The sequence below is a fragment of the Apodemus sylvaticus genome, chromosome 12, assembly GCF_947179515.1.
Source record: "Apodemus sylvaticus chromosome 12, mApoSyl1.1, whole genome shotgun sequence".
NCBI classification, from domain to species: domain Eukaryota; kingdom Metazoa; phylum Chordata; class Mammalia; order Rodentia; family Muridae; genus Apodemus; species Apodemus sylvaticus.
This window is the reverse complement of record NC_067483.1, coordinates 74,281,408-74,308,733: the sequence shown is the minus strand read 5'-3', so window position 1 is coordinate 74,308,733 and position 27,326 is coordinate 74,281,408. Positions and strand designations below refer to the sequence as shown.

General features: G+C 46.2%; 1 protein-coding gene across 1 annotated transcript in view; it reads right to left on the bottom strand.

Annotated features, from left to right (window-relative positions):
- Positions 1–6,140, bottom strand: part of Fam78b (family with sequence similarity 78 member B) — a 75,927-nt gene extending 69,787 nt beyond the window's left edge. Inside the window, exon 1 of the mRNA XM_052200430.1 lies at positions 5,712–6,140. Within this exon, the coding sequence (XP_052056390.1) occupies positions 5,712–5,974 (263 nt within the window). The 5' untranslated portion in view covers positions 5,975–6,140. The remainder of the gene's footprint in view (positions 1–5,711) is intronic.
- Positions 6,141–27,326: the final 21,186 nt, after the last annotated feature.

Below are 27,326 nucleotides of genomic sequence, written 5' to 3'. Positions count from 1 at the left end.
AGTGGTTTATCCATTTTATACCACCTGTGATGCGAGGACACTAAAAAGTTTAAGCAGGAAAGTGAGCACATCTGTGTTTGTAATATATCACTCTGCCTGCTGGGGGGGCGGGGAGGGTATGGGGGCAGAGTAAGGATGGGGCTGCTAAGTATGGGTGGGAAACAGAAGACGGCAGCCACGAACACACAGAGGGAGGTGGCTGTGTCCCAGACATGGAGAGGGGTCAGTAGGTCTGAAGACAGACTGGACAAGCAGAGGAATGTCAGGAATGAAACCGAGATGTTTTGTCTTGCCTAACTCGGGGAGTGGAGGTACTGATTGGTAAGACGGGAAAGGACAGTGGTTGAAGAAATATGGAGAATGTTCCAGTGGGGAGCAAACATGTAAGAGAAGCTGGGTGTGGCTCAGGGTCATAATCCTAGTAGGCAGGAGGTCAAAGCAGGAGGTCAAATTAGGAGGATTGTCATGAATTCCAGGCCAGTTTGAGTCTCGTACTAAGCGCCAGACCATGGAGGGCTACGTAGTACAGTCTTTCTCAAATGATTAAACAACACTGCTACCAAAAGAAACAAACAGAAAATGACTTAAGAGTAGAAATCTTAAGCCAGAGATACCTTTCCGCCAGTCAAGCAGAACTGCACACAAACACATGTACCTGGCTGCATACCAGAAAGAGAGAGAGAGCATCTGCTGCTATTGGGGTGGATGGAGTTACTCAGAGAAAGTGTAGAATGAGAAGAAAAGTATGTATTTTGAGTGATATAAAGTAAGATTTGTAAGGTAAGACAGAGGTAGGAACAGCTGCAAAGAGATGAGAGTAGTTAACCAGGACAGAAAGCTGTCAGTCACGAGTGGTCCATTGAAAAGGTGAGTGCCTTTCATAGGCAGGTCCACTGGAGTTAGCAGCGTGGAGATTGCAAACTCGAAATGAGTAAGTTTCTCAACAGATGAAGAGCAGCTCGGATGGGGGTGAGTGGGTCTCAGAGGTGGGGGCTGGTCAGATGCTCAATAGCTGTGACACTGAAGGATCAGGGAACCAGGTAGGGACTCCCTCTTGAGAGTGAGGAGCGAGATATGACCTCCTAAATTTCACCTAAGCCAATGATCTCAAGATTTGGGCAGGTCTGAGCCCATCCTGGGAGAATCCCTTTCCAGCCTGAGGAGACAATGTGCAGGAGGAGCTCTCTAGCTACAGCCTTGCCCCTGGTCTCAGCTTCACCCCACTCCTTCCTGGCAAGAAAGCCCATTCCTGCTCAAGCCTCATCTCTTGGGGTGTTGTGCCTCACCCAGGAAATCTCTAGGATGTTGCACTGAGCATTCAGGGCTGTTCTTCCGCCTCTGCTGGACAGCCTAGGCATACCCATGAGGTATGGAGAAGACACAGAGAAACTCCTAACGCCCCGTGGTCACGAAGAGCTGACCTTAACTTTCCTGTTTTTTAGACTGTTATGCGATCTTCCCCAATAGGTCCTAATCTGCCTGTCAGACTTGAGCTACGTGCATCCTCCACCATAGCCCAGTGTCTGTCCCTCCCTTGTTTTCTCTGTGGTGCTTGTATATCCGGACACTTGGGAATTCTGTGTTCATTGAAGGCTGATGGAGAAACCAGTGGCTCTCCTTGCTGGAAGAGGAAGACTTTGAGCACTCTGCTGAAGACTACATTAACCAGATTCACCAGACCCAAGTTAGAAATAAACAAGTCACAGCATGGATTCGCCAGCCGGACTCCTCATAGCGCCCTGGGGAAGTACCAAGTCGCTTGAGTCCAAGGTCAGGTCATCATGGCCATCGACTATTTCAAATACGCTTTTAGAAGCCCACCCCTTGAACATGGAAATTAAACCCACCTTGGGATTCTGTCCCACTCCAGTCAGAAGGGCTACGATCAAGAAAAAAAAAATGGCAATAAATACTGGCAGGATGTGGGGAAAGGGGAACCCTTATTCAGTGCTGGTGGGAGTGTAGACCTGATAGATCCATTATGGAAACTAGTCTGGAGGTGTCTTAAAAGACTTAAAATAGAAGTGCCATTCCATACCATACCCCACCACACCATACCGCCCCATACCATACAACTACCCTATCACACCTAAGCATATATACCCAGAGAATTCTATATCAGACCACAGAGACATCTACACATCCATGTTGCCACATCACTTACAACAAGAAGGAAATGGAACTAGCCAGGAGTCCATCAACAGTAGAATGGAGAATGAGAACATGGCACATATACCCACTGGAATTTTACTTAACCATAAAAGAAATAAAATGATAAAATCTACAAGAAAATAGGTGGGTCTACAAAGTATATTAAATTAAGGTGACCTGGACTCAGAAAGACAAAAAACCAACCTCCTCCAAACTCACACACACATACACACATACACTCACACACATTTACACACACAAATTCTCTCACACACACACTCACACACACTCTTTCACTCATACACACAATTCTCACACACACAACTCTCTTACACACATACTCTCACACACACTCTCACACACATTCACACACACAAACTCTCACACACATGCTCACACACTAACTCTCACATACACTCACAAACAACGTTCTCTCACACATATACTCACACACATGCTCACACAAACTCTTTTACATACACACAACTCTATCTCTCACACACAAACTCACACACACACACAAACTCTCAGACACACTCACATACACACTCACACATACACATTCAACCACACAAACTTTCTCTCATACACACAAATCTCACGCTCTCTCATATGCTGACTAAATTCTGGCGTCTGTAAGTTTGTAAATGGGTATGTGTAAGAGAGTAGGTACAGACTCTGAAACCAGGTAGGAGATGACAAGAGAGAAACACACGCTGTTGAGAAAGAGGGGAGAGGTCAAAGGTCACATGTAACATGAAAGCAGAAAGGAGGCTACTGGGGTTGAAGGGCACAGGAGGGAAGTGGGTAACTAAGGGTGGGGGGGGTGGGGTGAAGAGAAATCACAGCAAACATTTTGTTTGAAAAATGCCACGATGAAACCTTATTCTTTGTATGCCAATACAAAAGCCTCCCCTCCACTCCACTCCAGGAAATTCAACATTTAAGCCACAAAGACATGCTCTCTTTCAATCCTGGAACTGACAGCTTCTTGGTGTTTTAGATGTGGATTTAGTCTTATACAGTTCTTTCCAAAATACTGAGAAGTCACTCTCCTAACCCAAACCTCACAGGACTAGGCTCCTGTGAGAAGACATTGCACAGGAGTGAACACCCAGGCTGCAGTGTCTGCTGCTCACGACACTGGCTAAAGCAGACACAACAACCGGCAGACTGCGGTGACTTCTATGCAATATGAGTTCCCATTAAAAGTTTATATTGGCAAAGTTTCCAGGGCATAAATATTCTGTAGAAACTGGCTCAGTAAAATCTAGGCTCCAAAGTGGCCCTAAACACATAGCAATTATTACAACCACAAAGAGAGAGATCGACTCTGGATACAGATCTATAATAATGCAATTTATGATTTCTTGGGGGACTATTGTTGCTTCCCTTCCCCAGCAACACAGGAACCAGCAATCTGGAAATACTGAAAGCAGCAGTTAAATGAAACAAACAAAATCTTTCCAAACCTCAGATGCAAGAACTCAGCAAGGTATAACAGGAGAATATATTGTTAGGAATTCATTCATGCCTGTGAAAACGCTTCAAAGGTGGACACACCCTCCCCTAGAGACAAGGAAGTTCCACTATCATGTCTGAGTGCAGCTCAACCCGACTTCTTTGGCAGACAACGTTTTATATCTTATTGAAGGAATATATATGTATGCATATATACATATATATGTACACACACACACACACACACACACACACACACACACGTGTGCCTCGTATTTACTGATTTACAAGGGACTTGAGGCCACAGAGGGCTCCCCCATGTAGTCATGAGACAGATGGGTGGGGCGCTGCTTCTGCCAAGTTCTCCAGGCTTTCTTTACTAGGGGTTTCAGGCTATGTGACTGCCCCAGCAAGGTTAAGCAACCCCAGACTGCCCCATCATGAGACGGATAGCCTTCCCTGCCAGGCTTCCTTGCTTGCCTTACTTGGCCGGAAAGAATGAATTTCACAAAGCCCCCAACAAACAAACAAGCCAACAGTTCTAACCGCTCTTTTCAGGTTGTGTCTTTTTAGATGGCATGATTCACCCAAAATAATATGTCCCCCATTTCTCTCATTTCCAGAAAGACAAGAACACAGTGTGCACAGGCATATTGCAAAGCGGGGTTTGAATTTCTTCACCACCAACTAGCTCTCTCTCCCCTGAGCTTTTATGTTTAAAGAGCAAAGTGCAAACTCTGGGAGGAAAAGAAACAAAGCAATCTGTCAAAATTCCTCTTAGCACCTATGACTAGTGTTAACTTACATGCTCCCAGAGTGCAAGAAAAAAGCCCAAAAAACTGCTGCTAAAAAGATGGTTTGACCTTTTAAAATGAGAACTCCCCCATCCCATATCCATATTAAATAGGTAAACCTTGGGAGTGCCACAGTTTTAGACTAAGAAATGAAATGAGGTTGAATTTCCAGAAAAGGGCTTTCCCTATAGGCTACAAGCTAATTAGGGTGTTCTAGACTGACACTGTAATAGTAAGTAGAATACAGGCCCCAAATCTCCTAGCCAAACGTAGTGGCCAAGTACACGGAGTCTAGTTCCGAAAAGGGACAGAAGGGCAGATGAAAATGTAGTAGATAAAAATGTCCAGAACTCGACCTCTCAAAGCCCGTGTGGTTCCAGGGCAGGATGTCCGCCCCTGGCGGCTGCAGAGCCCTGGCGATCAAGGTGCACCGCAGCTGCCAAACCCTCAGCGCGCACTACCCGGCGCTGCTGAAGGAAGTTGGAGAGCTCCCAGCCAGCCGACTGGATAGGCGGTGGGCGCCCGGGAATCCTTTCCAGCGCCGCAATTAGGAAAGTTTTGAAAAGTAAAGACCCCAGACAAATAAAGGGACGCATCCTTTCCTCGAGCCTAAGGAATACCTCGTGCTACACCAGGCAGCTGCTAGCATAAGGCCACCAGTTCCTCTTGGCCCGGGAGCATCCTGAGCCTTCCAGCTCCCCACCGCCCCAGAACTGGTCCTCGAGGCGCATAGCTAGAAGGGCGTTCTGGCCTGCTGGAGATTCCAGGCAGAGATGCCCCTTAGGCTCGCTGGCCTCTGGGGGAGGGGTGGTGGTGGCCACGGCAGACCTCTAACTTCCATTCCTACACCCTGGACCTTTTCTTCCAAGCCAGCTTGATTTTCTCCAAAAGACGCACGACACAGCCCATGCGCCCCCGGCACTCCACTCCTCTCCCCAAACTTCCCAGGGAGACCCACAAATAAAGACTGCGCCCCCAAACTCCCACGACAATCGCCAATCATCCCATCTTTGCCTCTTGAACCTTCCCAGTCGCGTTCTTCCTGCCCCTCACTATCCTCCTCGCCTCTCTGAGGAAGTAAGAAGCAAAGCACGAGAAAATGCCTTCGCGAGGAGCCTCCCGTCACCCGCCCTGTCACTGAAACAAAAGCGCAGGGAGGAGGGAGGTGGGTGGGGAGGCAGGAAGAAGGTTCGGAAAGAGATGGGGGCAACGGTAAGAAGGGGCTGGGGAGGGGGGTCGGAATGGAGAGTGGAGAAAGGAGCCAGGACCCCGCTCCCGCGCCGCGTGGCGTGGCCGGTCGCTTACATGCCCAGGTCGCTGTAGGTGTTGAAGAACTCCATCTGGTTGCATGCCTGGATCCAGCCCACCACCCAGGTCTCGTGGCGGGGGATGGGGGGCATGACCACACGGGCCGAGGCTTTGAAGTAAGGGGTCTTGTAGCGCAGGACGATGGGCGAGGTCTCCTCGATGCGCGTGGGGCACTGGTCGATGGTGGCGCACACATCGTACACCACGATGTTCTCGCGCCGGATCCGCGCCTTGCAGGTGATGCTTTGGATACAGCCCATCCTGCCGCCCGGCGCCGGCGCGGCGCGGCGTGGGGCAGCGCGGGGGCCCGGCGCGGGCAGCCGCGGGCACCCGTCACGCCGGCATGGCGACGCGCGGCTCGCTCCCGGTCCAGCTCAGCTAGCGCCTAAGAGCGAGGAGCCGCCGCCGCGGGGCATCCTCCGGGGAAGCCCCCTCCCCTTTCCGCGCACTGGGTCGCGGCTGCCCCGACGCCCGCCCACGCCCGCCTCCTCGCTCCAGCAAGGGCGCGCGGAGCGTGCGCTCCTAGGAGGCGGCGGGCGCTCTCGCCGGCTCCCGCGCCCCGGCGGAGGGCAGGGAGGGGAGCGGCGCTGCGAGGAGTGGTGCCCACCCCGGGCCGGAGCCCCCCGCCCTTCGCCGGAGAGGAGGAGGCGGTGGCGGCGGCATGGAGCTGCGGGAGGGTGGCGGCAGCAGCGCCGGGTCTGTCTGTTTCCGCGGCGGCAGCAGCAGCAGCCGCCGCCGCCGCCGCCGCTGCATGAACCTCTGCACCGCGGCTGCCCCCCGCGTGCAGCGCACCCAGCGGCGGGCGAGCGGGCGGCCCGAGCGGTAGGCGGAGGCAGGCGGCGGCGGCGGAGACCGCGCTCCCTCGCGCCCCGCCCTGGAGCGGGACAGCGCCCACACTCCAGCATCCGGCTGCGGGGGCGTGTGGGGGGCGCCAGGGGACCGTAGCCCCGGGCGGAGAGCCCAGCGGCTTAGGGCTACGGGGGACATGCTCCGCGGAAGAGACTGGCTGTACGCCATGAGTTTGTCCCTCTTCGGCTGCCGTCCGGAGGGGGGGTAGTGTGCAAGGGTGGGGGTGTTTAAAGGTCCGCTAGCTCCCGGGCGGGGCCCGGCACGTGGGGTTGGGCGGGGCCGGGACCCCGGTAGGTGGCGCCCCGCGGGTGATAGTGGGGAGCAGAAGCGGGACCCTGCTTTTTGGGATGGGTGGGGCAGGGAGGGCGCGGTGTGGTTCAGAGTATAGAGGGAACCACAGTGGGGTGCGGGAGGAGAGATGTTTGAGGTTGGAGAATCAGCTTTATCTGGGATATATATTTGTGATGTAGTTTGTTAGAGTTGGGTGTGACCTCCTCTGGTATCCTACCCTGAGGAAGGCTGAAGTGTGAGCTCCAGCAGCGGTACTAAATGATTTACTACCTCGTTCACTGGCCCACTGTTTCCTCTAGACTAGTAGAAGCTGATTTTTTTTTCCCCTCACCACAGTATTGAGAGTAGTACCTGAGAAATCCCGTTGGAGGCTGACACAAAATCACCCCAAATGCCAGTGTTAGTAGAAGCACGAGCTCAGCCTACTCATGGCCTGCTTTCATATCATTCCCCCCACAACCTCTGAAAATATTCTTATCAGAACAACAGACAGTGCGGGGGGGGGGGGGCGGGGGATTGGAGCTCCTTGGGAAGCACTGCCTTTTGATTGTTTCGCATTCTTAGACAAGTTGTACTTAGTGGAATCATCTAGCTAGATCAGAACGCTTAGCTACCCTCCCGATGTTACCTAAGGCCTGTTTCATACAAGCAGAAGTTCAGGACTTCACGGGACCCAGGAGGATTAAAGAGTAACCACTTGAATCCTACACAGTCAAGGCGCCCATTTGTAGAAAACCCTAAACGCTATAGAAAGCTGGGGATTTTAGGGATCTTTTCTTGTCTCTGCCTCTCTGGAAAGTATGTAGTGACCAGCATATAGCCATTTCCTACCAGTTGTGTCAGAGTAAAACCTTGACAGAAGAGCCTGTCTACGCTCTCCGGATGGAAACTGACGCCACAGATGGGCTGCACATTCCATTCCGTGTATCTGCCAGGTGTGTGTTATTGTGATCTCAGGTGTCAAATAGGAAGAATATTTAGCTGATACTTTTTTATTATGCATCTTCTCACATAGTTCAGAGCCAGCAGCTTCTTTTAGCTTTTTTTTTTTTCCCCCTTCACGATCATTGAGCGATTGCTAGATCTGGTACTCAAGGTGTGAACTCCTCTAACAGGCCACAGATGGCTGCTGGGGTTAGTCTTTAGTTAGGACAGATGAATGGCTAAAGTTCTAAAAGCACCCTTCGTCCTTGTCTTACCTTTTCTGACACATTGGGTTCACTTTATAGTTCACAACAAAAGCAGTCTCCTTCTTTGATGATGTGGCTCATTTTATGATGTGGCTCCAGGCCTCCATCACTGGTCCTTTCATTCAGCACTTCCTGTGGAAAGGCAGGAGCCAATTACTGTGCTAGGTACTAGGGATGCAGAGTTGAACCAATGCTCACAATTCACTGGAGAAGACAAATCTATTAACAAGTTGTTACGGTCAACTGTGACGCTGCTGTAATAGAAACTTATATCCACTGCTATGGGAGGCCAGACAGGAGAGCCACTGAGATTTCTAGATGGCTCTACGGAGACAGTGACATTTGAATTAGATCCTGAGGGCTGATTGAGACGGGCCAAGGAGAGAAGCGTGAGAGGGTGAGAAGGAGATGAGTTTGTGAAAAGCAAAATGCATAGAGATGTGAAACACCCTGGGCACCCTCAGGAAAAACAGGCTGATAGTAGAGTTTCAATATTAGTGTGGGCAACAGGCTTCAAATCTCTGTCCCCCAAACTAGTTTTTGATCTTCAGAGGAAGCCAATGAAAGCAAGTTTCACAGTGTGAGGGGTTAGGGAATGGTTCTCTATCAATGTGGAAACTAGAAATAGGCAAGGTTTCAGGGTCTGTGATTGGCAGATGATTTGACCTTCAGTTAGGGTAGAGCTGTGTGGCTCAGGAGGCCTGGATGCACCTGAGAGTCATCAGGGGGTAGATTTGAGTCACTCAGTGATTGATTAGTATCAGAAGAAGGATGGGGCTAACTATTGAGTTTTCCAGCTTTGGTGATCAAATGCACGTGGGTCTGAAGAAGGCAAAGGTAGGATCATGTTGAGGCTGGGAGTCAAATCGTGTTAAGTTGGAGGTGCTCAAGAGATGGTTTGGGGAGGGAGCCAGAGTGTGGGTTTCAGTGGTTATTATCTTCTAGGAGAGAGACTGAAAGAAAAACACGCAGCTGGAGAATTAGGTTATCTTTCTCATTTGAATAATTTGTCAGTCTGCAGTTATGTGGATAAAAATCTCCATTGTCTTCTGGTAGCACAAGCCAAGCCATCATACATGGGGAGGGCACGTTAGCTGCCTCCAACCTGTAGAAAACTTATGTAAGGGAGAATACGTTTTGTAGAGTGTCAATAAAATATATGATCTACAGACTTTGATCAATGACTTTCTTGACATGTTCACCCTCGACCTTGGTGAATCTCCAGAATCATGAATGTCACCAAGACAATTTCAACTATAAAATATAGTAAACTATAGTCGTAAAAATCTAAGGAATCCTTTCAGACTTAATGGATCTTAAATAAACATGGGACTATGATAATTTCTAAAGGTATTTACATAAAGTTTGCAATTAAAATAAACTTACTTCATTACAGTGCATTGTTACCTTATCAACTGCATTATCACCTGAGTCTTCGAGAAAAAAAAAAGGCAGTGAGACTTACTCTGTAAATGTCAATGAGAAGAGGGAGCTAAGCTGTGTGGAGACACAAATGCCAGGTGTTCAGCGTGGTCCACACACTGGCTACATGGCTGACGTGGGCGCTCTAGCCTCCCGGAAGCCCATTCAAATTCACATCTCAGCCAATTAATTACATTGTGACATGAACCTTTCAGGTCACTGGCTGGGGACAGTTACCCTTCCCCACTGCTTGTTGTCAGATGCCGGTGCACCTAGGCACATAGTGCAGATGGAACATTTGCAAGTTCAGCAGCTTCTCATGAGGCTGCTCTGTGTTTCTCTTTCCCTGTTTTCAGGTGTTAGTGATCTACCCTAAGAATGCCAAATTCCAGGCAAGTGCCATGCTCCTAGCTATACCTAGCCCCTCTTCTGTTTCTCTTTCCACCTTTTCGCGTGTGTGCCCGTTGCCTCTGGCAGCACTGCACGCCTGCCTTTGCTGGCTACCTGCATGCTGCTCATAGTTTTTTTTTTTTTCTCACACTAATCTCCTGAGGGAGGCAGTTTCTTCCTCAGGAAAATGCTCCATGAGGCTCTGCCACCCAGTTCAGTGTCTAGTACTCAATAAGCATTTGACAATGTTCCAGACTTGGAAATCTGATGTAATCTTTTTTCCAGCCCTTCCCTACAAGCCCTGCAAACTGTCCTATTACCTACGGTGAGGATGCATTTGGGTCCTGAGTCTTTCCCATCCCACTGCGTTTTCAGCAGGCTTGCCTGATGTTAATTGATGCCCTGTGTCTTTAAGCTCTGTACATAGTCTGAAGGATTCTCAGTCCTGGGTACCAGAAGTTGGACAAACCCCAATGACAAGACCTTGACAACAATCTTTCCTTATGAATAATGTCATTGGCACTTTCTCTCGGGGTACAGCACAGATGCTTCTTTGTACTCCAAGCTTTTGATGTTTTGGGGTAGGACAGAGGTCTTCAGTTCCCTAGCCGGGGCCCTCCAGCACACCCTGAGGGACTTCCAGCCTGTTTGCCTCAGCTGCCGTGACCCTGTGCTCCGACTTCACGAGAGGGAGATCACTGTCTTGACTTTTCCTATCAACTGAGTCATTCCTCAGCCTGCCAAGCATGCCTTCTTAGAAATGATGGGTCAGAGAGGCCTATCTTCTCGTTGACCTTGTCAAGAATTTCCAGAAACCATAGGACAGACTGCCAAAAGTTGAGGAATCTCCTCTGAAACTTAAAAAACGGAGATGGGACCTGGCTAAGATGTCCTGACGATGGGTAAGAGGCTGGATGAAGCTTCCAGTTGCAAGGGTACAAAGTCGGAGGAGTCATTCCATTTAGGTTTATTACTTGGTTGACTGTGACTTTAGGATGTGAATAACCAGATTTTCTTCCAGATAGGTTAAGAAGCTCAGCATGGAGCATGATCATAGACACAGGATTGCCAAGTCTCTTAGCCTGAGATACAGGACTGCTTCAAGTAGCCTGACAGCTTTGTGTTGGGTTCTATAAAGCTCATGAAGACATGCTCTGGCTTTGCCATGCTGTCAAAGGTCCCGTCTCTGACACATTGAAAGGTCTTTTTTCTTAGTCCTTATCAGTACAGTGATGTTATTTCCTTCCTCTAAGCCAGGATCCCACTCCCTGTTGATTTCCTTCAGCTTCTGACTCCCTTATTTTCCTCCTGCTCCCCACATTTCCTAAGGGGTTCTCCTGGAGTCTTCAGGACTTTTCCACATGATATTGGATTTGACTATTATTGTCACAAGTGTCTTCTATGTTCCCCACCCTGCAGCCATACATTTCTTTTCAATTCAAGGCAAGTGTTCCAGTCTACCCAGTAGATGTTTCTTTGAGTGTCTTCATATTTCTTCCGTATCAATGAATTGACACTCTTCCGGCCAGCCAGAGTCTCCTCTGACAACCATTTCTGACTGACGCTCTCAGTGTCTCCTCAGTATTGAAACTAAACCAACCTAGATCTTCATTCTCCTTTTCCCTGTTGTTTTCTAGTACATCAGCCTTCTGTAAGGGACAAACAAGACACAGGTTGATTGAGAGCCCCTCATAGAGCCCTGAGAACCAGCGTGACTTTCTAGCCATGTCTCTGCTTCCTATCCACCCCTGTGCTCAACCAGAGTGGCTCACTCACCTTTCCTGAAGAGCCCCCTTTCCGTGTTGGCTAGGCCATGTCCTCTGCATGTTCACATCCAATTCTGTGGAGATTGCTTTCCTGAGACCACTGTTACTATTGATGAGGTTGGGCAATGTGAGCTGTGGACAAGTGGAAAATGCCCAGGCCCTGCCTGTAGGATTGTCAAGCGCGATCAGATTACCACAGTGGAGAGCTCTCCCAGCAACAGCAGCTCCTCCATCTCTTCTTTTGTCTGTTTCATTCCCAAACTTGAAGGGACAAGCTGTGAACTGACTGTACAGGTGTGGCCTGAGGTGAGATTGCCACTTGCAAACAGCCCCAAGTTTGTAGAGCACCTCAGGAGAAGGTAGATGCCTTCCTTAAATTACCATTGGCTACTCACACTCTGCAGCCTCGGGACTCCACTCTTGTTCCTGCACCATTATATTTTCTAAAAAAACAAAACAAAACAAAATACTGACTACCTATGGGCTAAGTGTATATCACCACGGCTCCTCTTCGTAGATCAAGAGTTAACTTTAGGGTTTCCTAGCTTGGAGCTCAGAAATGACACCTCTGAGCCTGCTCTTCATTAGCAGAAGAAATAGGAGGCCATCCACTCTGCTGAGTCTTAGCCATTCCAGAGCAACCTCATTTTCAGGCTGATTTTGACCTAGAGCATCACAGACCCAGAGCTCCTTTGAGCCTCTGTTCCTGGTTCTAGTCCCCATTATTCATGTAGGAGCAGGCTCCTTTCTGACTCTTTTGAGCCACTTAGTTGTTTTTCTTCCACATTTCTTTCTCAGGTGCCCTAAAACTACTGTGTATGTATGTATGTGTGTGTTTGTGTTTGTGTGTGTGTGTACATGCATGTGAGTGTGTATATGTGTGTGTACATGTATGTGTGTACATGTGGAAACTGGGGGTGTCCTTCTCAATTTCTCTCAACCTTATATTTTTTGAGGCAGAGTCTCTCACTGAACTCACTGATTTGGCTGGACCGACTGGCCAGCAAGCGAGCTCCAGGGATCTGTCTCTGTCTCTGTCTCTGTAGTACTGAGATTCCAGATGTGTGCTGGCATCTCCTGCTCTTTCCACGGGTCCGGGGGATCTGAAATAAGGACCTCACATTGCACAGCAGACACTGTGTTATCTACAACTCCCCTACCCCAACCAAAGAAAAAAGCCTACTTTTTTTTTTTTTTAATACTGGGACTGACAAGTATCTTTTTGAAAAAGATCACATCATAAGATCACCTCATAAGATCACATCATAAATTTTGAGAAAACATCCACAAATCCATCTATGTTTTCCCGCTGCTTTGGGGACCTCAGAGAGCCAGGGCTGTGACGAGATCCTTCCTGATGTGGCCCCTGGCTGCCTTTCTGCCTCACCAGGCACCGTCTTACCTAGTCCATTTGACGGTTCTCCTTCTTTCGCCTCACTGACTGAGTCAAGCCACTTGCTTCCCTCCTCTGGGCCTTTGTGGAGGGTCCCTTTCCTGATGAATCATTCTTCCTTCTCGCCTTTTCCAATCTCTGACCTCCGGCCATTCACTTAGCTAACTCAAGCTTTATTAAAGTTTAACCCACACATTTCACCCTCCTTTCTATTTCCCAGACCCAGCTGGGAATCATTATTGCGAGCTCCTGAAGTCCCATCCTCACCCCTGCCCCACCTCAGCTGTCCTATGAGAACTTAATCATTTGCTTGGTTATTTAATTATGACTTGTATTTCTTGCTAGGTTGCACACTCTGTAATGGTGGGAAACTATGTTGATCTTTCTTCTATTGCTTCTCTAGCCTTCAAAGCGATGATGGGCATACAGTAGGCTCGCAGTGGGCACACAATAGGCTCTAACAAATATTTGTCAAACAAATGAAGTTGGGACCTTGCTTTGGCAACCCATGTAGCACCCCACACCTTCTAGAGATGTGAGCTCATCTCACTTTTAACATTCTCCCACTATCTGGGTGGATAAAAGAATCTCTGAACTTTTCCTTCTGCACAGGACCCTTCTACCTACCCTCAGATTTACAAATACTGCCTATTTTTGTGGGTCCTCGGTTCCACACTCTGGGCTGATCACCCAATTTGTGCCAAGGAGCAGTGTCTGAAGAAACCACACACATAGAGGGGGCACTGGGAAGGTGACCCGTAGGAAACCTTTACCTTGTTTTCTTAGACAATGCAGCACTGGATACTGTGGCTCACACCTGTAATCCCAGCTTTTGGACTACAGAACAAGAGGATTGTTGAAAGTCTGAGGATAACCTGGGCTACGCCTTCGTCTCTGTGAGATTCTGTTAGAAAAAAAATATAGCACGGACGTTAGTCTAGGCTAAGTAAATACAATGCAAGAGTAGCAATCTTTGTGAACATTTAGCATTGATGTATTTGATTATATTTTATTACTGCTGCAAACTATTGATTTATGAACAGAAAGAAAACCCAAAACACATTAAAATAAAGGAAATGAACAGTATATACAGGAAAAAAAATACAGAAGGGAAAGAGAAAAACCTGAGGTTCTCTTCAAATTAAGTATTGTATTTACCGGACTAGAAGCTAATTTTACCTGGATCAGTTCAATAAGCATCACCCACGGTGGAGGTGAAATAACATTAGTGTTCACACTTTCTGGGGGAAGTGAGGGCAGCACCCAGAATCCTGCATGACAACAAGACAAGCCAGGAGCAGGCCACACATGGCAATTCTATTTCACAGCCCTCCCGCCGAGCTGCGTGCAGAAATCCATGCTGTTTCCCTAAAATGTTCGAAGCACAATTGATTGTATCTTAAAATAGGACCACAACCCAGCACTGGGACCAGTAATTGGGAAACTGTGTCTCATGGGCTTTGTGTCTTTCAGTTCACAAAGAATCAGCAGTTATGTGAACTCCTTTGGAAGCCTCAGTTTCCCTATTTGTATTCATAATTAAAAATACCTGCCTTCTTGGCTGTCTCTAGATTCCCACTTGCTCTGTCATGGGAAAAGAACTGACAGTTACTTGGTGACCTGCTGAGGGTTCTGACTCTCCAGAAGGGCTGTCCTGTGTCACACCCTAGACACACCCTTATTCAGTGACCTTTACTGAAAGAATTTAAGACCCAGGTTTTTTCCAAAGATTCGACTACATGTTCTTAGAGAAATGAACATGAATTTAGAGAGTAGGAAAAGACTGACTAGAAGGAGAAGACAAAGGAGAGATCAGAGGATGGATGGTTTACTCTTTCTGTTAGCTTTCTGATATAGCAAAGACCCAGGGTCATCAATTTACAAAAAGAAGAAATTTACGTTGACTGACAGTTTTTCCTTTTCATTTGTGCCAAGGCAGCACGTCATAGCAAGAGTGTATCTTGGAGCAAAATGAGGGACTAAAAAGAATTTGGCCTTTGGAGGGACAAAGATCCAAATATAGTTTCAATCAAAATGAATAGGGAGGCTAGCCTCTCGGAAGGAAGTCCTGTGGCTCAGTTTTAGGAGGTTTGTTTACACACAGACACATAGACACACAGACAGACACACAGACAGACACACAGACACATTCATATACACACACAGACCAACAGAAACAGACACAGATGTATTCACATGCATAGACACATGCAATACACATACACAGAGAGACACAGACACACAGATACACAGACATTCACACACAGACACACACACATAGACACAGACAGACACAGACATAGACACAGATGCACAGACATTCACACACATATACAGACACATACACAGACACATAGACAAGCACTCATAGACATACACACAGACACAGACACACACACAAGCACACACAGACAAGAACACACATAGACACAGACACAGACACACACATGGACATATGCAGACACATGCACACACAGACAAGCACGCACTCAGAGGCACAGGCACACACACACACACACACACACACACACACACGTACAGGAGCTACTTAATCTGTTTCTCCAAATTGGAACCCAATCTTCCTTACAGTCAAAGTGTTTTCCCCTCTCTCTTTATTGCCCCCCTGCCACCTAGCTTAGAGAATAAGATTGAGTTCATGTCTGAATCGATTTCAACTCTAGGATAAAGACGTAGGAACAATTATGACTGACAGTAGAGCTCCAGTGCTGAGAAGTGACATGAAGACAAATTCGGAGGAGAATGGAGAATTAAAGTTCCCTAACAGTGACAGAAATCTTGCAAAGGGGATTTCTGAGAACTGGTGCTGGGTGCTTGAACCAACCTAATTCTTTCTCAAGAAGGGAGACACATGACATGGGGGAAGGAAACGCAGCACAAAGGCAGAGATCTCTGTGAGCACTTACTCTTGCAGTCAGGACCTCCATCACTGCCAGAAATGGCCTTGCGACAATTTCCTTGCATGCTTTCTTTGCATATCAGACACACGTGGGAGGTTTCCTAAGTGCTACATATCACTGTTTTAAGGGCTTAACATACTCTCTGTTGTGTCCTCAGACTTTGGCGCTACTTGATGGTGAATCTTGGTTGTCAACTTGACCCATCTGAAACCACCCAAAGCACTGACTGCTGGGAATTCCTGGGAGGGATTTTCTTTTTTTTTTTTTTTTTAATTTTTTTTTTATTCGATATAATTTATTTACATTTCAAATGATTTCCCCTTTTCTAGCCGCCCCCCCCCCCCACTCCCTGAAAGTCCCGTAAGCCCCCTTCTCTTCCCCTGTCCTCCCTCCCACCCCTTCCCAGTTCCCTGTTCTGGTTTTGCCGAATACTGTTTCACTGAGTCTTTCCAGAACCAGGGACCACTCGGGAGGGATTTTCTTGATCAGATTATTTGAAGTGGGAAGACCTAACCTAAGTATGGGAGGTGCTTTCGAATACTTTTCCAAATGGAAAGATGCAGATGAAGGACACCTTGTCCTTTGACCTTTGCTCTCTGCCTACGTACTCCCACTCTCACTGGCAAGTTCATCTGTCCTGTTGCTGTGGAATTCATTCACCAATATTCATTCACCAATATGTGTGTGTGTGTGTGTGTGTGTCTGTCTGTGTGTTGGGGGGGGTACACTTCTAAATAAACTGAAGCTCAGGAATTCTCCCGGAACCTTCTAAGTCTTTAGTGCCAGATTAAGACTTTTGAGTTCTGCAGTTTTATGGCATGAGCAAATGATTCTTGGTCTCTCCAGTGTGAGATAGCCATTGCTGGACCAACCAGAACATATCCTGTAAGCTGATGTAATAAATTTCCCATATATCATATATTACTATATGTCATACAATCACTTCTGTTCCCTTAGGAATCCCTAGTACAGGATGCAATTTCTGACTTGCACTGTAATATACAAAGGTGTTCCTTTGTTCTTCATGGCTGTTGGGGATCAAGGGCCACCCACTAGGAAAGCATCTTTCTGAACACTTTGTAGTACTAGACTGAAAAAAAAAGCAAATCTGAGGAATTTGGCAGAGGTCTAAAGAGACTGAGCAATTTGATGGCTGCAAAGAAAGAAATTAAAATATGACATGAAACAAATGAAAAAATGAATAATCAGTGGAAGGAAATTCAGATTATTTTCTAGAAGACAAAGAGTGATGGGGTCCGAATGCTGAAACCCAAAGACAGTTCTCAAGGTGAGAAAACAGAGGCAGAAAAGAAAGAGGCCTTCTCTTCACAGGAACGTGGAAGCTATGGGGCAGCTGGGTAAAGACAAAAAGAAGAAAGCAGACATGTTAGACAATAATGGGCGGATGAGGCAAACTGGCACAGCAAGGCACACATCAAACAAGAACAGAGGGACCAACCAGGAGCATTAGACAGGATCAGTGATCCTCACCATCACTGAGGTGGATGGAGTGCATGATTATGGTAGACCTAGTGGGCTATGTCTTGAGATGAGATGGAGTTTAGGATGTGAAGCAGGAAAGACAATGGGCTGTTGGCCTGATTAGCTGTAGCTAATCAATTTTTGTTCAAATATTTTCTCATTTTATTATTAAATAAATATTTTTATTTTTTATTAAAGAGGAGAGTAAAGGAGCTAGCCTGTTTGCCCAGAAATAAAAGCAATGCTCAGGAAGTCTAGGGACCACAGGGTTAACTCAGGTTGCTACAGGGCCGACTAGACTTGCAGCAGTTCATTAGTTAAAGAAGTTATATAGAAGGCAAAGGACGGAAATAGAGACAGAATGCACAGGGCCTGAGGTAAGGGCAAACACTCTTAATTTCTGCTCTCTGTAGGGAGGGGTGGGACTGCAGCACATATAGGAAGACGCAGCTAGAGTAAGGCGGCACTGAGTAAGCCAGCTGGAGCTGGGTCTAGCTGGTCTGCATCATCTCACACCAGAATCTTAGGCATATCTTTCTTCTTTCCTGGATCTCCACTTTCTCATCAGAGAACTGGGCTTAATCACATCCTTCCCAGTATCTCAGATAGGCTGGCAAATTATGAATACTTTGACATGGTAAGCCTATGAACACATGCAAATCGTGTGATGTATTTTTGAGTGGAAAAGTGATGTTTGTTTTTGGAACCCTTCCAGTCTCTAGCGGAAGGACCACTTATTTTATTTTATTTATTTTAGTTAGTTCTCTCTGTTCCCTAGAACATGGGATTTATCTCTAGAAAGTACCAACTATTCAATAGATACAAATCAATAGACACAGGTGAAGGCTCTACCTTGTGCCAGGCACAGTGCTAAGCATTTAGACTCAAAGATGCTCTGAAGAGCACTTTCAATTTTGTTGGAGTTCATAGTCTAGACAAAAAAAAAAAAAATTAACAGATAGTGATACTTTGGTACAAAAGCCTTGATAGAATGTGGTAGAAAGATAGGCGAGGTGGGAACAAGGAGCCCGAGGCAGAACCCAAGGCGCATCTGCTACAGGATCAGTAAGAGATGGTCCCTGAGAGAGGGTAAGGGAAGACAGTGTTGTCACAGAGCCTGAACTTGTCATAGGCATATGACAAGGCAGGAAACAGAAAGATGGCCACTGTGGGTGAAGCCTGGGGTAAGAACAGCATGGGAAAAGATGAAGGGTGACACGTGATGTGTTGGTAGATGTCAAAACCACTAGAGAAATTTGGAACACAGGGGAGCGCACTGGAGTTTGAACACATTATAGCTTTTCTGGGATAAATCTCGCTCAGTCATGGTGACTTATCCTCTTTCTATATTGTTAGAATAGGCTTGCTAATTCGGTAATGGTTTTGTGGGTTTCTTTACTGTAATGTTACGGTCTCTTCTGGGTATCTGGTGTGGGCCCCATGGAATAAAGTTGGAAATGTCCTTCCCAGGTATCAGTTTTATGCTATTTCTTGTAACAGATGAACATAAATTTAGCGGCTTCAAACAATGAAATCGAGCTAGATATGATGGCACGAATCTTTAATCTGAGTAATGGGGAGACTAAAGAAGGAAGGCAGCTAGTTCCAAGCCAGCCTAGAGTGTACTCTGAGTTCAGCCCACACTGTACTGAGCTTGAGTTCTGACTGGAATTAGTGAGACATTGCCTCAAAAATTTAAACCCTTAAGCAACCACCACCACTACCACTACCACTACCACCATTATCACCAGCACCATCACCACCACCAGCAACACCAGCACCATCACCATCACCATCACCATCACCATCACCACCACCAGCAGCACCAGCACCATCACCACCACCACTGACTGAAACAGTAAAAACGCATTATCTCAAAGTTCTTGGGGTTCCATGATTTTTACTGAGTAAAATAGTGGTGTTAGCAGAGTGGAGGTTCTTCTGGGGGCTCTGGGAATTCATTCCTCACCTTCTGAGCTTCCAGAGGCTGGCTCAGTCCTCCATCTTACTCTGTAGAGAAGCCAGCCAGACAGGGCTCTCTGCATCTCACCCTGTGCTCTCTCTACTTTCATTTCAGTTAGGTGACCTTTGTCATTGGTAACCTGGGTAACACAGGACACTGTCCTTTCATTAGTGACATTTGAAAACTCCCCCTTCCCATGCAAGGCAACATGTTCATAGCTTCCAGGAATCGCAACATGAACATCCAGAAGAGACCATTATTTTTGACCATTATTATACAGTAATTTTCAATTTTTGAGAGTGTTTGTGTTGTATAGAACTGATAGCACTTGCCAGCAAAGTTACTGGGCCTAGAGTTTTCTTTCTGGAAAGTTTTGTTTCAAGTGTGATTTCTTCAATAGCTTTAGGATTTAAAAAAAAAAAAACTTTAATTTGAGACAGGGTCTTGTTAAATTGTCCAAACTACCAGCAACCAGCTGTCCTTCTTCTCCAGCTTCCTGATTAGCTGGAATTAGGTGTGCACTGTTGTACCCAGCTGCATTTTATAAACATCATCTATGTCTCTCTTTTCCATGCTAATTATGTTTGCTCTCCACTTTACCATGCAGGGGTATGTTTATCTTAGGAGCATAATATCCTTGTTTGGTAATTTTACGGACCATACCATTTCCACGTCTGTCTCTATTGAATGATGTGTCCCTTGTGGGTCACCCTCCTTAGTTTGCTTGTCTGATAAAGTTTTACTGGATGCCAAGTACTTTACACTTTCAGGCTCTTGGGTGCTAAAGCTTTGTACTTTAAATGCCCCAGTGCTGTGATCTAAGCAACAGTCAGGGATCACATAGTGAAGCCTTTTGAGACTTTCTTTTGAGTTTGGTTAAGTGAGACCCATCAATATTTTACATAGGGCTAATTTGGCAGTGTTCTCTTGGATAGCATCTCTTACTCCTGATGCTCTGCAGGGTTCTCTGCCCTTAAGTTTTGGCAATATAAATGAGTCCCAGCTTCAAGTATTGTTTACCTGCTTGGGCTTTTCTCCTGCCTCAGGCAATTTTCTTGAATACAATCCTAACCAGTGAAGGTGTCCCTCAGTATCCCTGGATTCCCTGTCTGCAGATTTGTCCATTCTTGAATTGAGCATATTCTTACGGAGTTGTGTTTATACTAAGTCCTATAGTGATCTTTTGCTGCCCTCTTATTACTCCCCAAATAGTCCATAAGCCTGATTCACATAACATTTGTGATGCAGTATATATAAGAAGCCTAGTAATGAGCTTCAGAGCATGTGTAGACTCCACTCAAGTGAATTATGCTATTTTACATGTTGAACGTAAGCATCCTTAGATGTTGGTGTTTGTGGGACTTCCTGGAACCGATTCATTGTGGAGATCAAGGAGCAACTCTGTTCAGTCACACGTTGAAGGGAAGTCCTTTGTAGATCTCTACAGCTCTCTCACTGAGCAAGTAAGTTGTATCAATCACCAATAGCAATACAACAATACTACAACAATAACAACAAATTGGAGATAAACAACTTAAGATGAGGGAGGTAGCAATTCTTTTTAGTGTTTCCGAGGTTCAGTGCATGGTCTTTTGGTTCTATTGTTTTTAGGCCTGGAGCAACCCAGAGCATCGTGGAAGAGAGTGTTGTTGAGCAAAACCATGCTGCCCGAGGCGACCAGGAAGTGGAGAGAAAGGGGAAAAGTGGTTGAGTGAGGCTCCAATGTCCCCTTCATGAGCACAGATCTTCAAGGAACATTTGCTCAGTGAGATCTAGCTAGCTGTTCGTGGCTTTCTAAACATACACTTCCACCTCTTCAGGTAAACTCCTTTCCCTGGGGAATCTCCTTTTCTGTTGTAAGTAAAATAAACTTTCCAGTCCTGGATCTGGCACATATTTAGGGTATTTATTTATTTATTTATTTATTCATTCATTCATTCATTTATTTGTTTGTCTGTCTATATATTTATTTACTTATTTGTATGAAAAATTTTTCAATAGATCGTGTTCGGGTTTTGTTGTTTTCATAAGTGTGGTAATTTGGGTCATCTTTACTTCACCTTCTTGGACATAGAAGCAGATATAAAATATCTAAGGGGGTTCATGGGAGTGAGAGAGCTGGCCCTGCCCTTAACCTGCTGCAGCAGTTGGGAGAATGGGCCCTGTACCTCCCCTGGGCAGCACAGTAGAGTTGACCCTCGTGGCAGAAGCGCAGTGCTGGCCCTCCGGGCATAAGCTTGCTGGCCCTGTCCCTTGCTGGCTACAACATTGGGTCAGCTAGCCAGGGTGGTGCCGGAGACCATGCTCTGGTGGTGTGGGGGTGGGGAGAGCTGGTGGGATGACCAGCTCAGCGACCACCAAGGCCCAGATTCAGGGCTTTGTGTTGGCCCACCCAACATGTACCCTGTCTGTGATCTGCTGGATCACACGAAGGGGACAGTCCTGCAAACCCAGAGCTGCAGGATCTTCATGACACAGGGCGACAACAGGATATCTGAGAAAAGTCTGTGAGGATCCAGTATTGATGGTGTAGCAGAAGTCAGAGGCCTTGAGCCAGACCAATGAGTCACCTCAATGAACACTTGCAAGTAAAGACGCGGGGACAAAAGGATGTGTTGTGGACCACCCTGTGACACACTACAGCTTCCATGGTGAGATTTTTGTTTTCTTTTGTTTTCATTTTTACTTTTTACTTTATTTTCAGGCAGAGGTTGCGAGGGTGGGGGCAGGATACAAAGGGATGGGGAGGTGCATGGGATTGCAGTACATGATGTGAAATTCACAGAAAATCAATAAAAGGTTAAAGGGAAAAAAAATCTCAGGATGAGATTACTAAGATACTACATTTCAAAAGCATCTCAAAATCGAAGGAACAATACCATGGCTATAAGAAATGAAACTACAGAAGCTTGGAGTAGGGAGTGAACCTTAAGACACCCTCAGTGTGCCTAAGCTCTGCACAGCCGGCGCTGACTGCCACATGTCAGAACTGTACACGGGTCCTGCAGAAAGCTTTTGTAGAGCTAGACAGGGGAGTCTTAGCTAACCAGAATCTGGGATACTTATCTTACTCATAGGGAGCCAAATGTTCATGGGAATCTGGTCATAGAGTACCTGCCTGGTTTCCTTGAAGACTGTTTCTGCTCACGTTTCCAGGGAAACAGACCTGAGCCCAGGGGGCCTCTTCACACCTAAACATTAACCCATGACTGAGGCAGGAAGCCATCTTGCCACAGCCCACATACGCCTCTTAGGATGATGCTTAATTCTGCAGTGAAATGATTTTTTTCCTTAAAATAATTCAGATTTTTCTAGAATGGAGAGACTGTGAAGATGAGGGATAAGGGCTAGGAGCCTTCCTGTGCTGCACAGGGACAGGAAATCCAATGGGCTGAGTGTCCCTGATGACTGACTGCCTTCAGGGGAAGAAGATGGAAATGGTTATCAGGAGAGTGAGCCTCTCTTCCATGCCTGGAATCATTATTTCAAAGAGTCTGGCCAGAAAGCTCATTCTTACCCTGTTTCTCCTTGGGCCTTATATCATTTCCTTTGTGGCTTCTTTTTACTGAGGCCGAGTCTGTAGCAGCTAAATGGAAGGTGTAGCCAGGGTGGTCCTGCTACAAGTGCCAAGCAAGCTCTCACCTCCCTGAGTGACCATGAAGGTCTTCGTGTCAGGGCAAACTGTAATTGCTTCTGTAACGATGACAGATTGCTGTCAGGATGACAGACTCCAGGTGTCATCTCTGTGAACCTGACACAGAATGATACAGGCACAGATGTGTCCAGTACTTGTGCTCAGTTGACTGTAATGCCAAATATAGGTCAGAGCACTCATAGGCATGCAGTTAGTCCTTACTGAACATATAAATGGAGAGCTTCCTAATTGCCATGGCCTTGCAGAGGACCATAGTCACGGAGGTCGTACTGGCTGTGTGTACCAACAATGCACCTACACAACACTGAAAATACTTCACATGCCACAGTGAATTCTCCAATATGGGGATAATTCTCCTATAAAGCACAAAGTTGTAAAAATTTCAGTGATCCCAGCTCCCAAGTTATAGAAACAAGGGATTTCCTTCATGTTTCACAGTGGCTCTGTCAAGAAATATTTGGTTTCCTATTTGTTGGTACCAGGGCCTCTGAAACCTGTGACATCACATAGGTAACAGCGCGACCTAGACACTTGTTTGTTGCCAAGGTAACAGCCACCATATTCCCAGAATCCATTGGGTTCACCTTTACCTGTGACCACATTACCATCTGTATATTTATAAAAGCACCCGCCCCTCTCTTCTCCTCTTCTCTTTCCACGGTCACCTTTGCCCTTTCCCATCTCAATAAACTTCACATGGAACTGTTTGGCTTGGTGTGGTCTTTCTGGAGCCACTGCCGCCAGCCACTGCCGCTGCCACTGCGGGGGCCGCCAGCCACCCCCAGCCACCCCCAACATTATTTATGGGATGGATCCTGCCTATGTGAATCTCACCTCCCTAAGGAGAAAGACAGCTACTAGTATTTTTACCTCCTGGCTATAGATTCAAGTTTTATCAATTACTTGCACTGATGGGAGAGTTTGGTGGGAAGAAAGGCAAGGGAGGAAATAAGAACTATAGACCATTTTCTGATATGTGACTGTTGCACAAAAGAGGCAGAATTTGGGCATTCCCGGGCCCAACATCAGTGGTATGACTTGGCTCAAGTCATACCTGGCCATGATACTTCCAAGCCTGGCCTTCTGGGTAATTTTATGAGTCAATAATATATTTTAATATTTTTTTCTTCCCTGACTGAAGTGGCCAGAAAGTTCTGCTGTTCAGAACTGAGGAGCTGGCAGATACAATTCTCAACTCTACACTGTTAAGGGCTAATGCTTCCTGTGTATGTGGCTGCAAATTGAACTCATTTCTACTCTGACTGAAAATACAATTTCTGAGGAAGAGCTAGGTCGGAATGAACAAGCAGGTCCCAAACCTGCATCTAGGACTGATTGGGAATCTGACTCCTAAAGGTCTCCTTTATAGTTTCTGAACCCTCTGCTCTCTGGAAATATGTCCACCAGCTTGCGAGTCCTCTGCTCTCTGGAAATATGTCCACCAGCATGTTCCTTGGTTTTGCCATCTCTTTTTCTCTAAGGCTGCCTGACTGCTGAGGTCTGAGATGTGTGATCTTCTACGATCCTTTTCTCTCATCTCAACCATCAGCTTGTGGAATTTTACCTCATTACTCTTGTGTAAATTGTTTGCTCTTTCTCCTTTTCCACAGTTGCTGCTCTGCGATTATGTTTGTCTTCTGGTTCACCTCCCTGCCCTTATCCAGGTTGTCAAATTTTATGATATCCTGCCCTTACTTTTGTGGCTCAAATAAATTAATGTTTTTGAATACTTGGCCTCTGTGTACTTGAATTCTTGGTCCCCAGGTGGTGAACCTGTTTGGGAAGGATTAGGAGGTGTGGCCCTGTTGGAGGAGGTGTGTCACTGAAGGTAGGCTTTGAGGTTTCAAAAGCCTATACCATTATTCTCTCTCTCTCTCTCTCTCTCTCTCTCTGTCTCTGCCTTGTTCTTGTGGATCAGGATGGGATCAGGATGTGAGATCTCAGTTACTGTTCCAGAGCCATCCCTGCCTGCCTCCTGCCATGTTCCTCACCATGATGGTTATGGATTCACTCTCTGAAACTATAACTCCCAACCAACTCTCTCTCTCTAAGATGTTTTGGCTGTAGTGTCCTTATAGCCACAGAAAAGTAACGAGGACACCCACCCAGGATGAAATCCTTCCATGGCAAGTGAGGGCCCAAGCTCCATTGTGGTCTTGAAGACTATGAGTTTTCAACTAATTTCCTACTCCTCTTCATTTTCTGTGTCCTGCCACCCACCAACCTCTAAACACCAGGATCACAAAACTGCCTCATAGGACTGTCTCTTCTTGAAAGGCCCTGTATGACATCATGCATTTGGTCCTGTATGACATCATGTATTTGATCCTGAATGACATCATGCATTTGGTCCTGTATGACATCATGCATTTGGTCCTGTATGACATCATGCATTTGGTCCTGTATGACATCATGCATTTGGTCCTGTATGACATCATGTATTTGATCCTGAATGACATCATGCATTTGGTCCTGTATGACATCATGTATTTGGTCCTGTATGACATCATGTATTTGATCCTGAATGACATCATGCATTTGGTCCTGAATGACATGATGCATTCAGCAGCTATCTACTCATTCTTTAAGATTTTATAAAAATACCACCAACTCTGGAAAAATGCTCTTTCAATGTTGGACTCCTTTTTGTGTTCCCAAAGCACTTTTCTTTAATATTGTACTTCCATGTTGATGTGATTCTTATTTACACATATATCTTCTCAGTGGAGATAGAACAAGTGAGAGAGGGCCAGAGTCCTCTTCACCTTTGTGTCCCGAGGACTAAAAATAATGCCTGACCTGAGATCTTCATAGGTATTTATGAAATTTATTAATCAATGACACACACAATGGCTGGAGAGACCCATAAAAACATCGGCAACTTTCATCCCCCAATGGAAACTGTAATTAAAGATTTACTATGGGCACATATGTTTTCCCACATATATGTATGTGTACCACATGCAAACCTGGTACCCAAGGAGGTCAGAAGAGGGCATGTGATTCCTTAGAAGTGGAGTTACAGTCATTTGTTAGCTGTCCTGTATGTGTTGGGGACTGAACCCAGGCAAGTGTTCTTAACCTCTGAACCATTTCTGTTGCCCCTAAAAACTGATATTAAAGTCACTCAATTAGTTGAGTTATTAGCCATAGCCATTCTTTATCTCATGGGCCACTAGAAGGATTTCTTTCTACACAGGCAGCCTAGAGGCAGACCCCAGAAAAGGAAAGAAAGCACCTGCTACTTTACACACAGCTAGGTATCTGTAATAGTAATTGACACAGAGATCACTAAGAGTTAGGGAGTGACTGACAACTCAGGGTTGGCATCTAACAAAATGACGTTTTCCCTTTTCCTATGCAAGCAATGATTTTAAGTTGAGGATGTTCAAAATGGCTGGAAGCAGAGGGAGGTGCCACGTATATTTAAAAAGCACTGCAACTTGTGGGTGGCTTTCATGGCTATCATTAGCTAGGATGGCAGAGGCAAGCTTTTGCCAACCCTCAGTGGCCAAAGAGAGGCGCAGAACTGAAGGCAGGCCTCCTTTCACACAGACACACAAATCTCTTAAAGGAAAGGAAATTATACGCGGAAAGCAAACAAATTTAGAAGGAAGCAGGTAATCATTCACATTCCAAAAAATACCTTTCTCTGTACAAAAGGATCTCCCACAGGGTACTTTTAAATGGGAAATACCTTGAGAGGGCATAAACTACCATCGAGTTTATAAGGAATCGATTAAGAACTAATTCTTTTAGAGACTAATCTATTGCGCCATGGGGGCATCTTTGAACAGCAGCAGCTCCAGTCTTTGCTTTGTTCTCAACATTTTATTTTGGTTGTTAGAAACCTCTACAGAGTAATAACTCGCAAAGCGAAGTGCATAGTTAGTCAGGAGATCGGGCTTTGAACTGGCTTTGGACATGGTGGCTGAGCCCAGGTAAACAACGACCTGTGCTCATAGTGGGAACTGGGGCCAGCAACCTCTTTAAGGGTAAGGAACAAAAAAATGAAACAAGTGTGCAGTGGCCCATGACGTAGGTGATCACTCACACACAAACTCATTTCCCAGGACTGCCATAACAAATGGCCACAGGTTGGCTGGCTTGATCAGGAGAAACACTTCATCTTACACTTCCAGACAGTAGACATCCTACACCAACAAGCTGAGTCATGCCTTCCTTGTTGGCAATCCTCGGTATTCCTGGCTTCTGTTGGGTCACCCCAGCCTTTAAATCATCACATACACCCTTTGTGTGCACCTCTGTAATACACTCGCTTAACTAATTGCA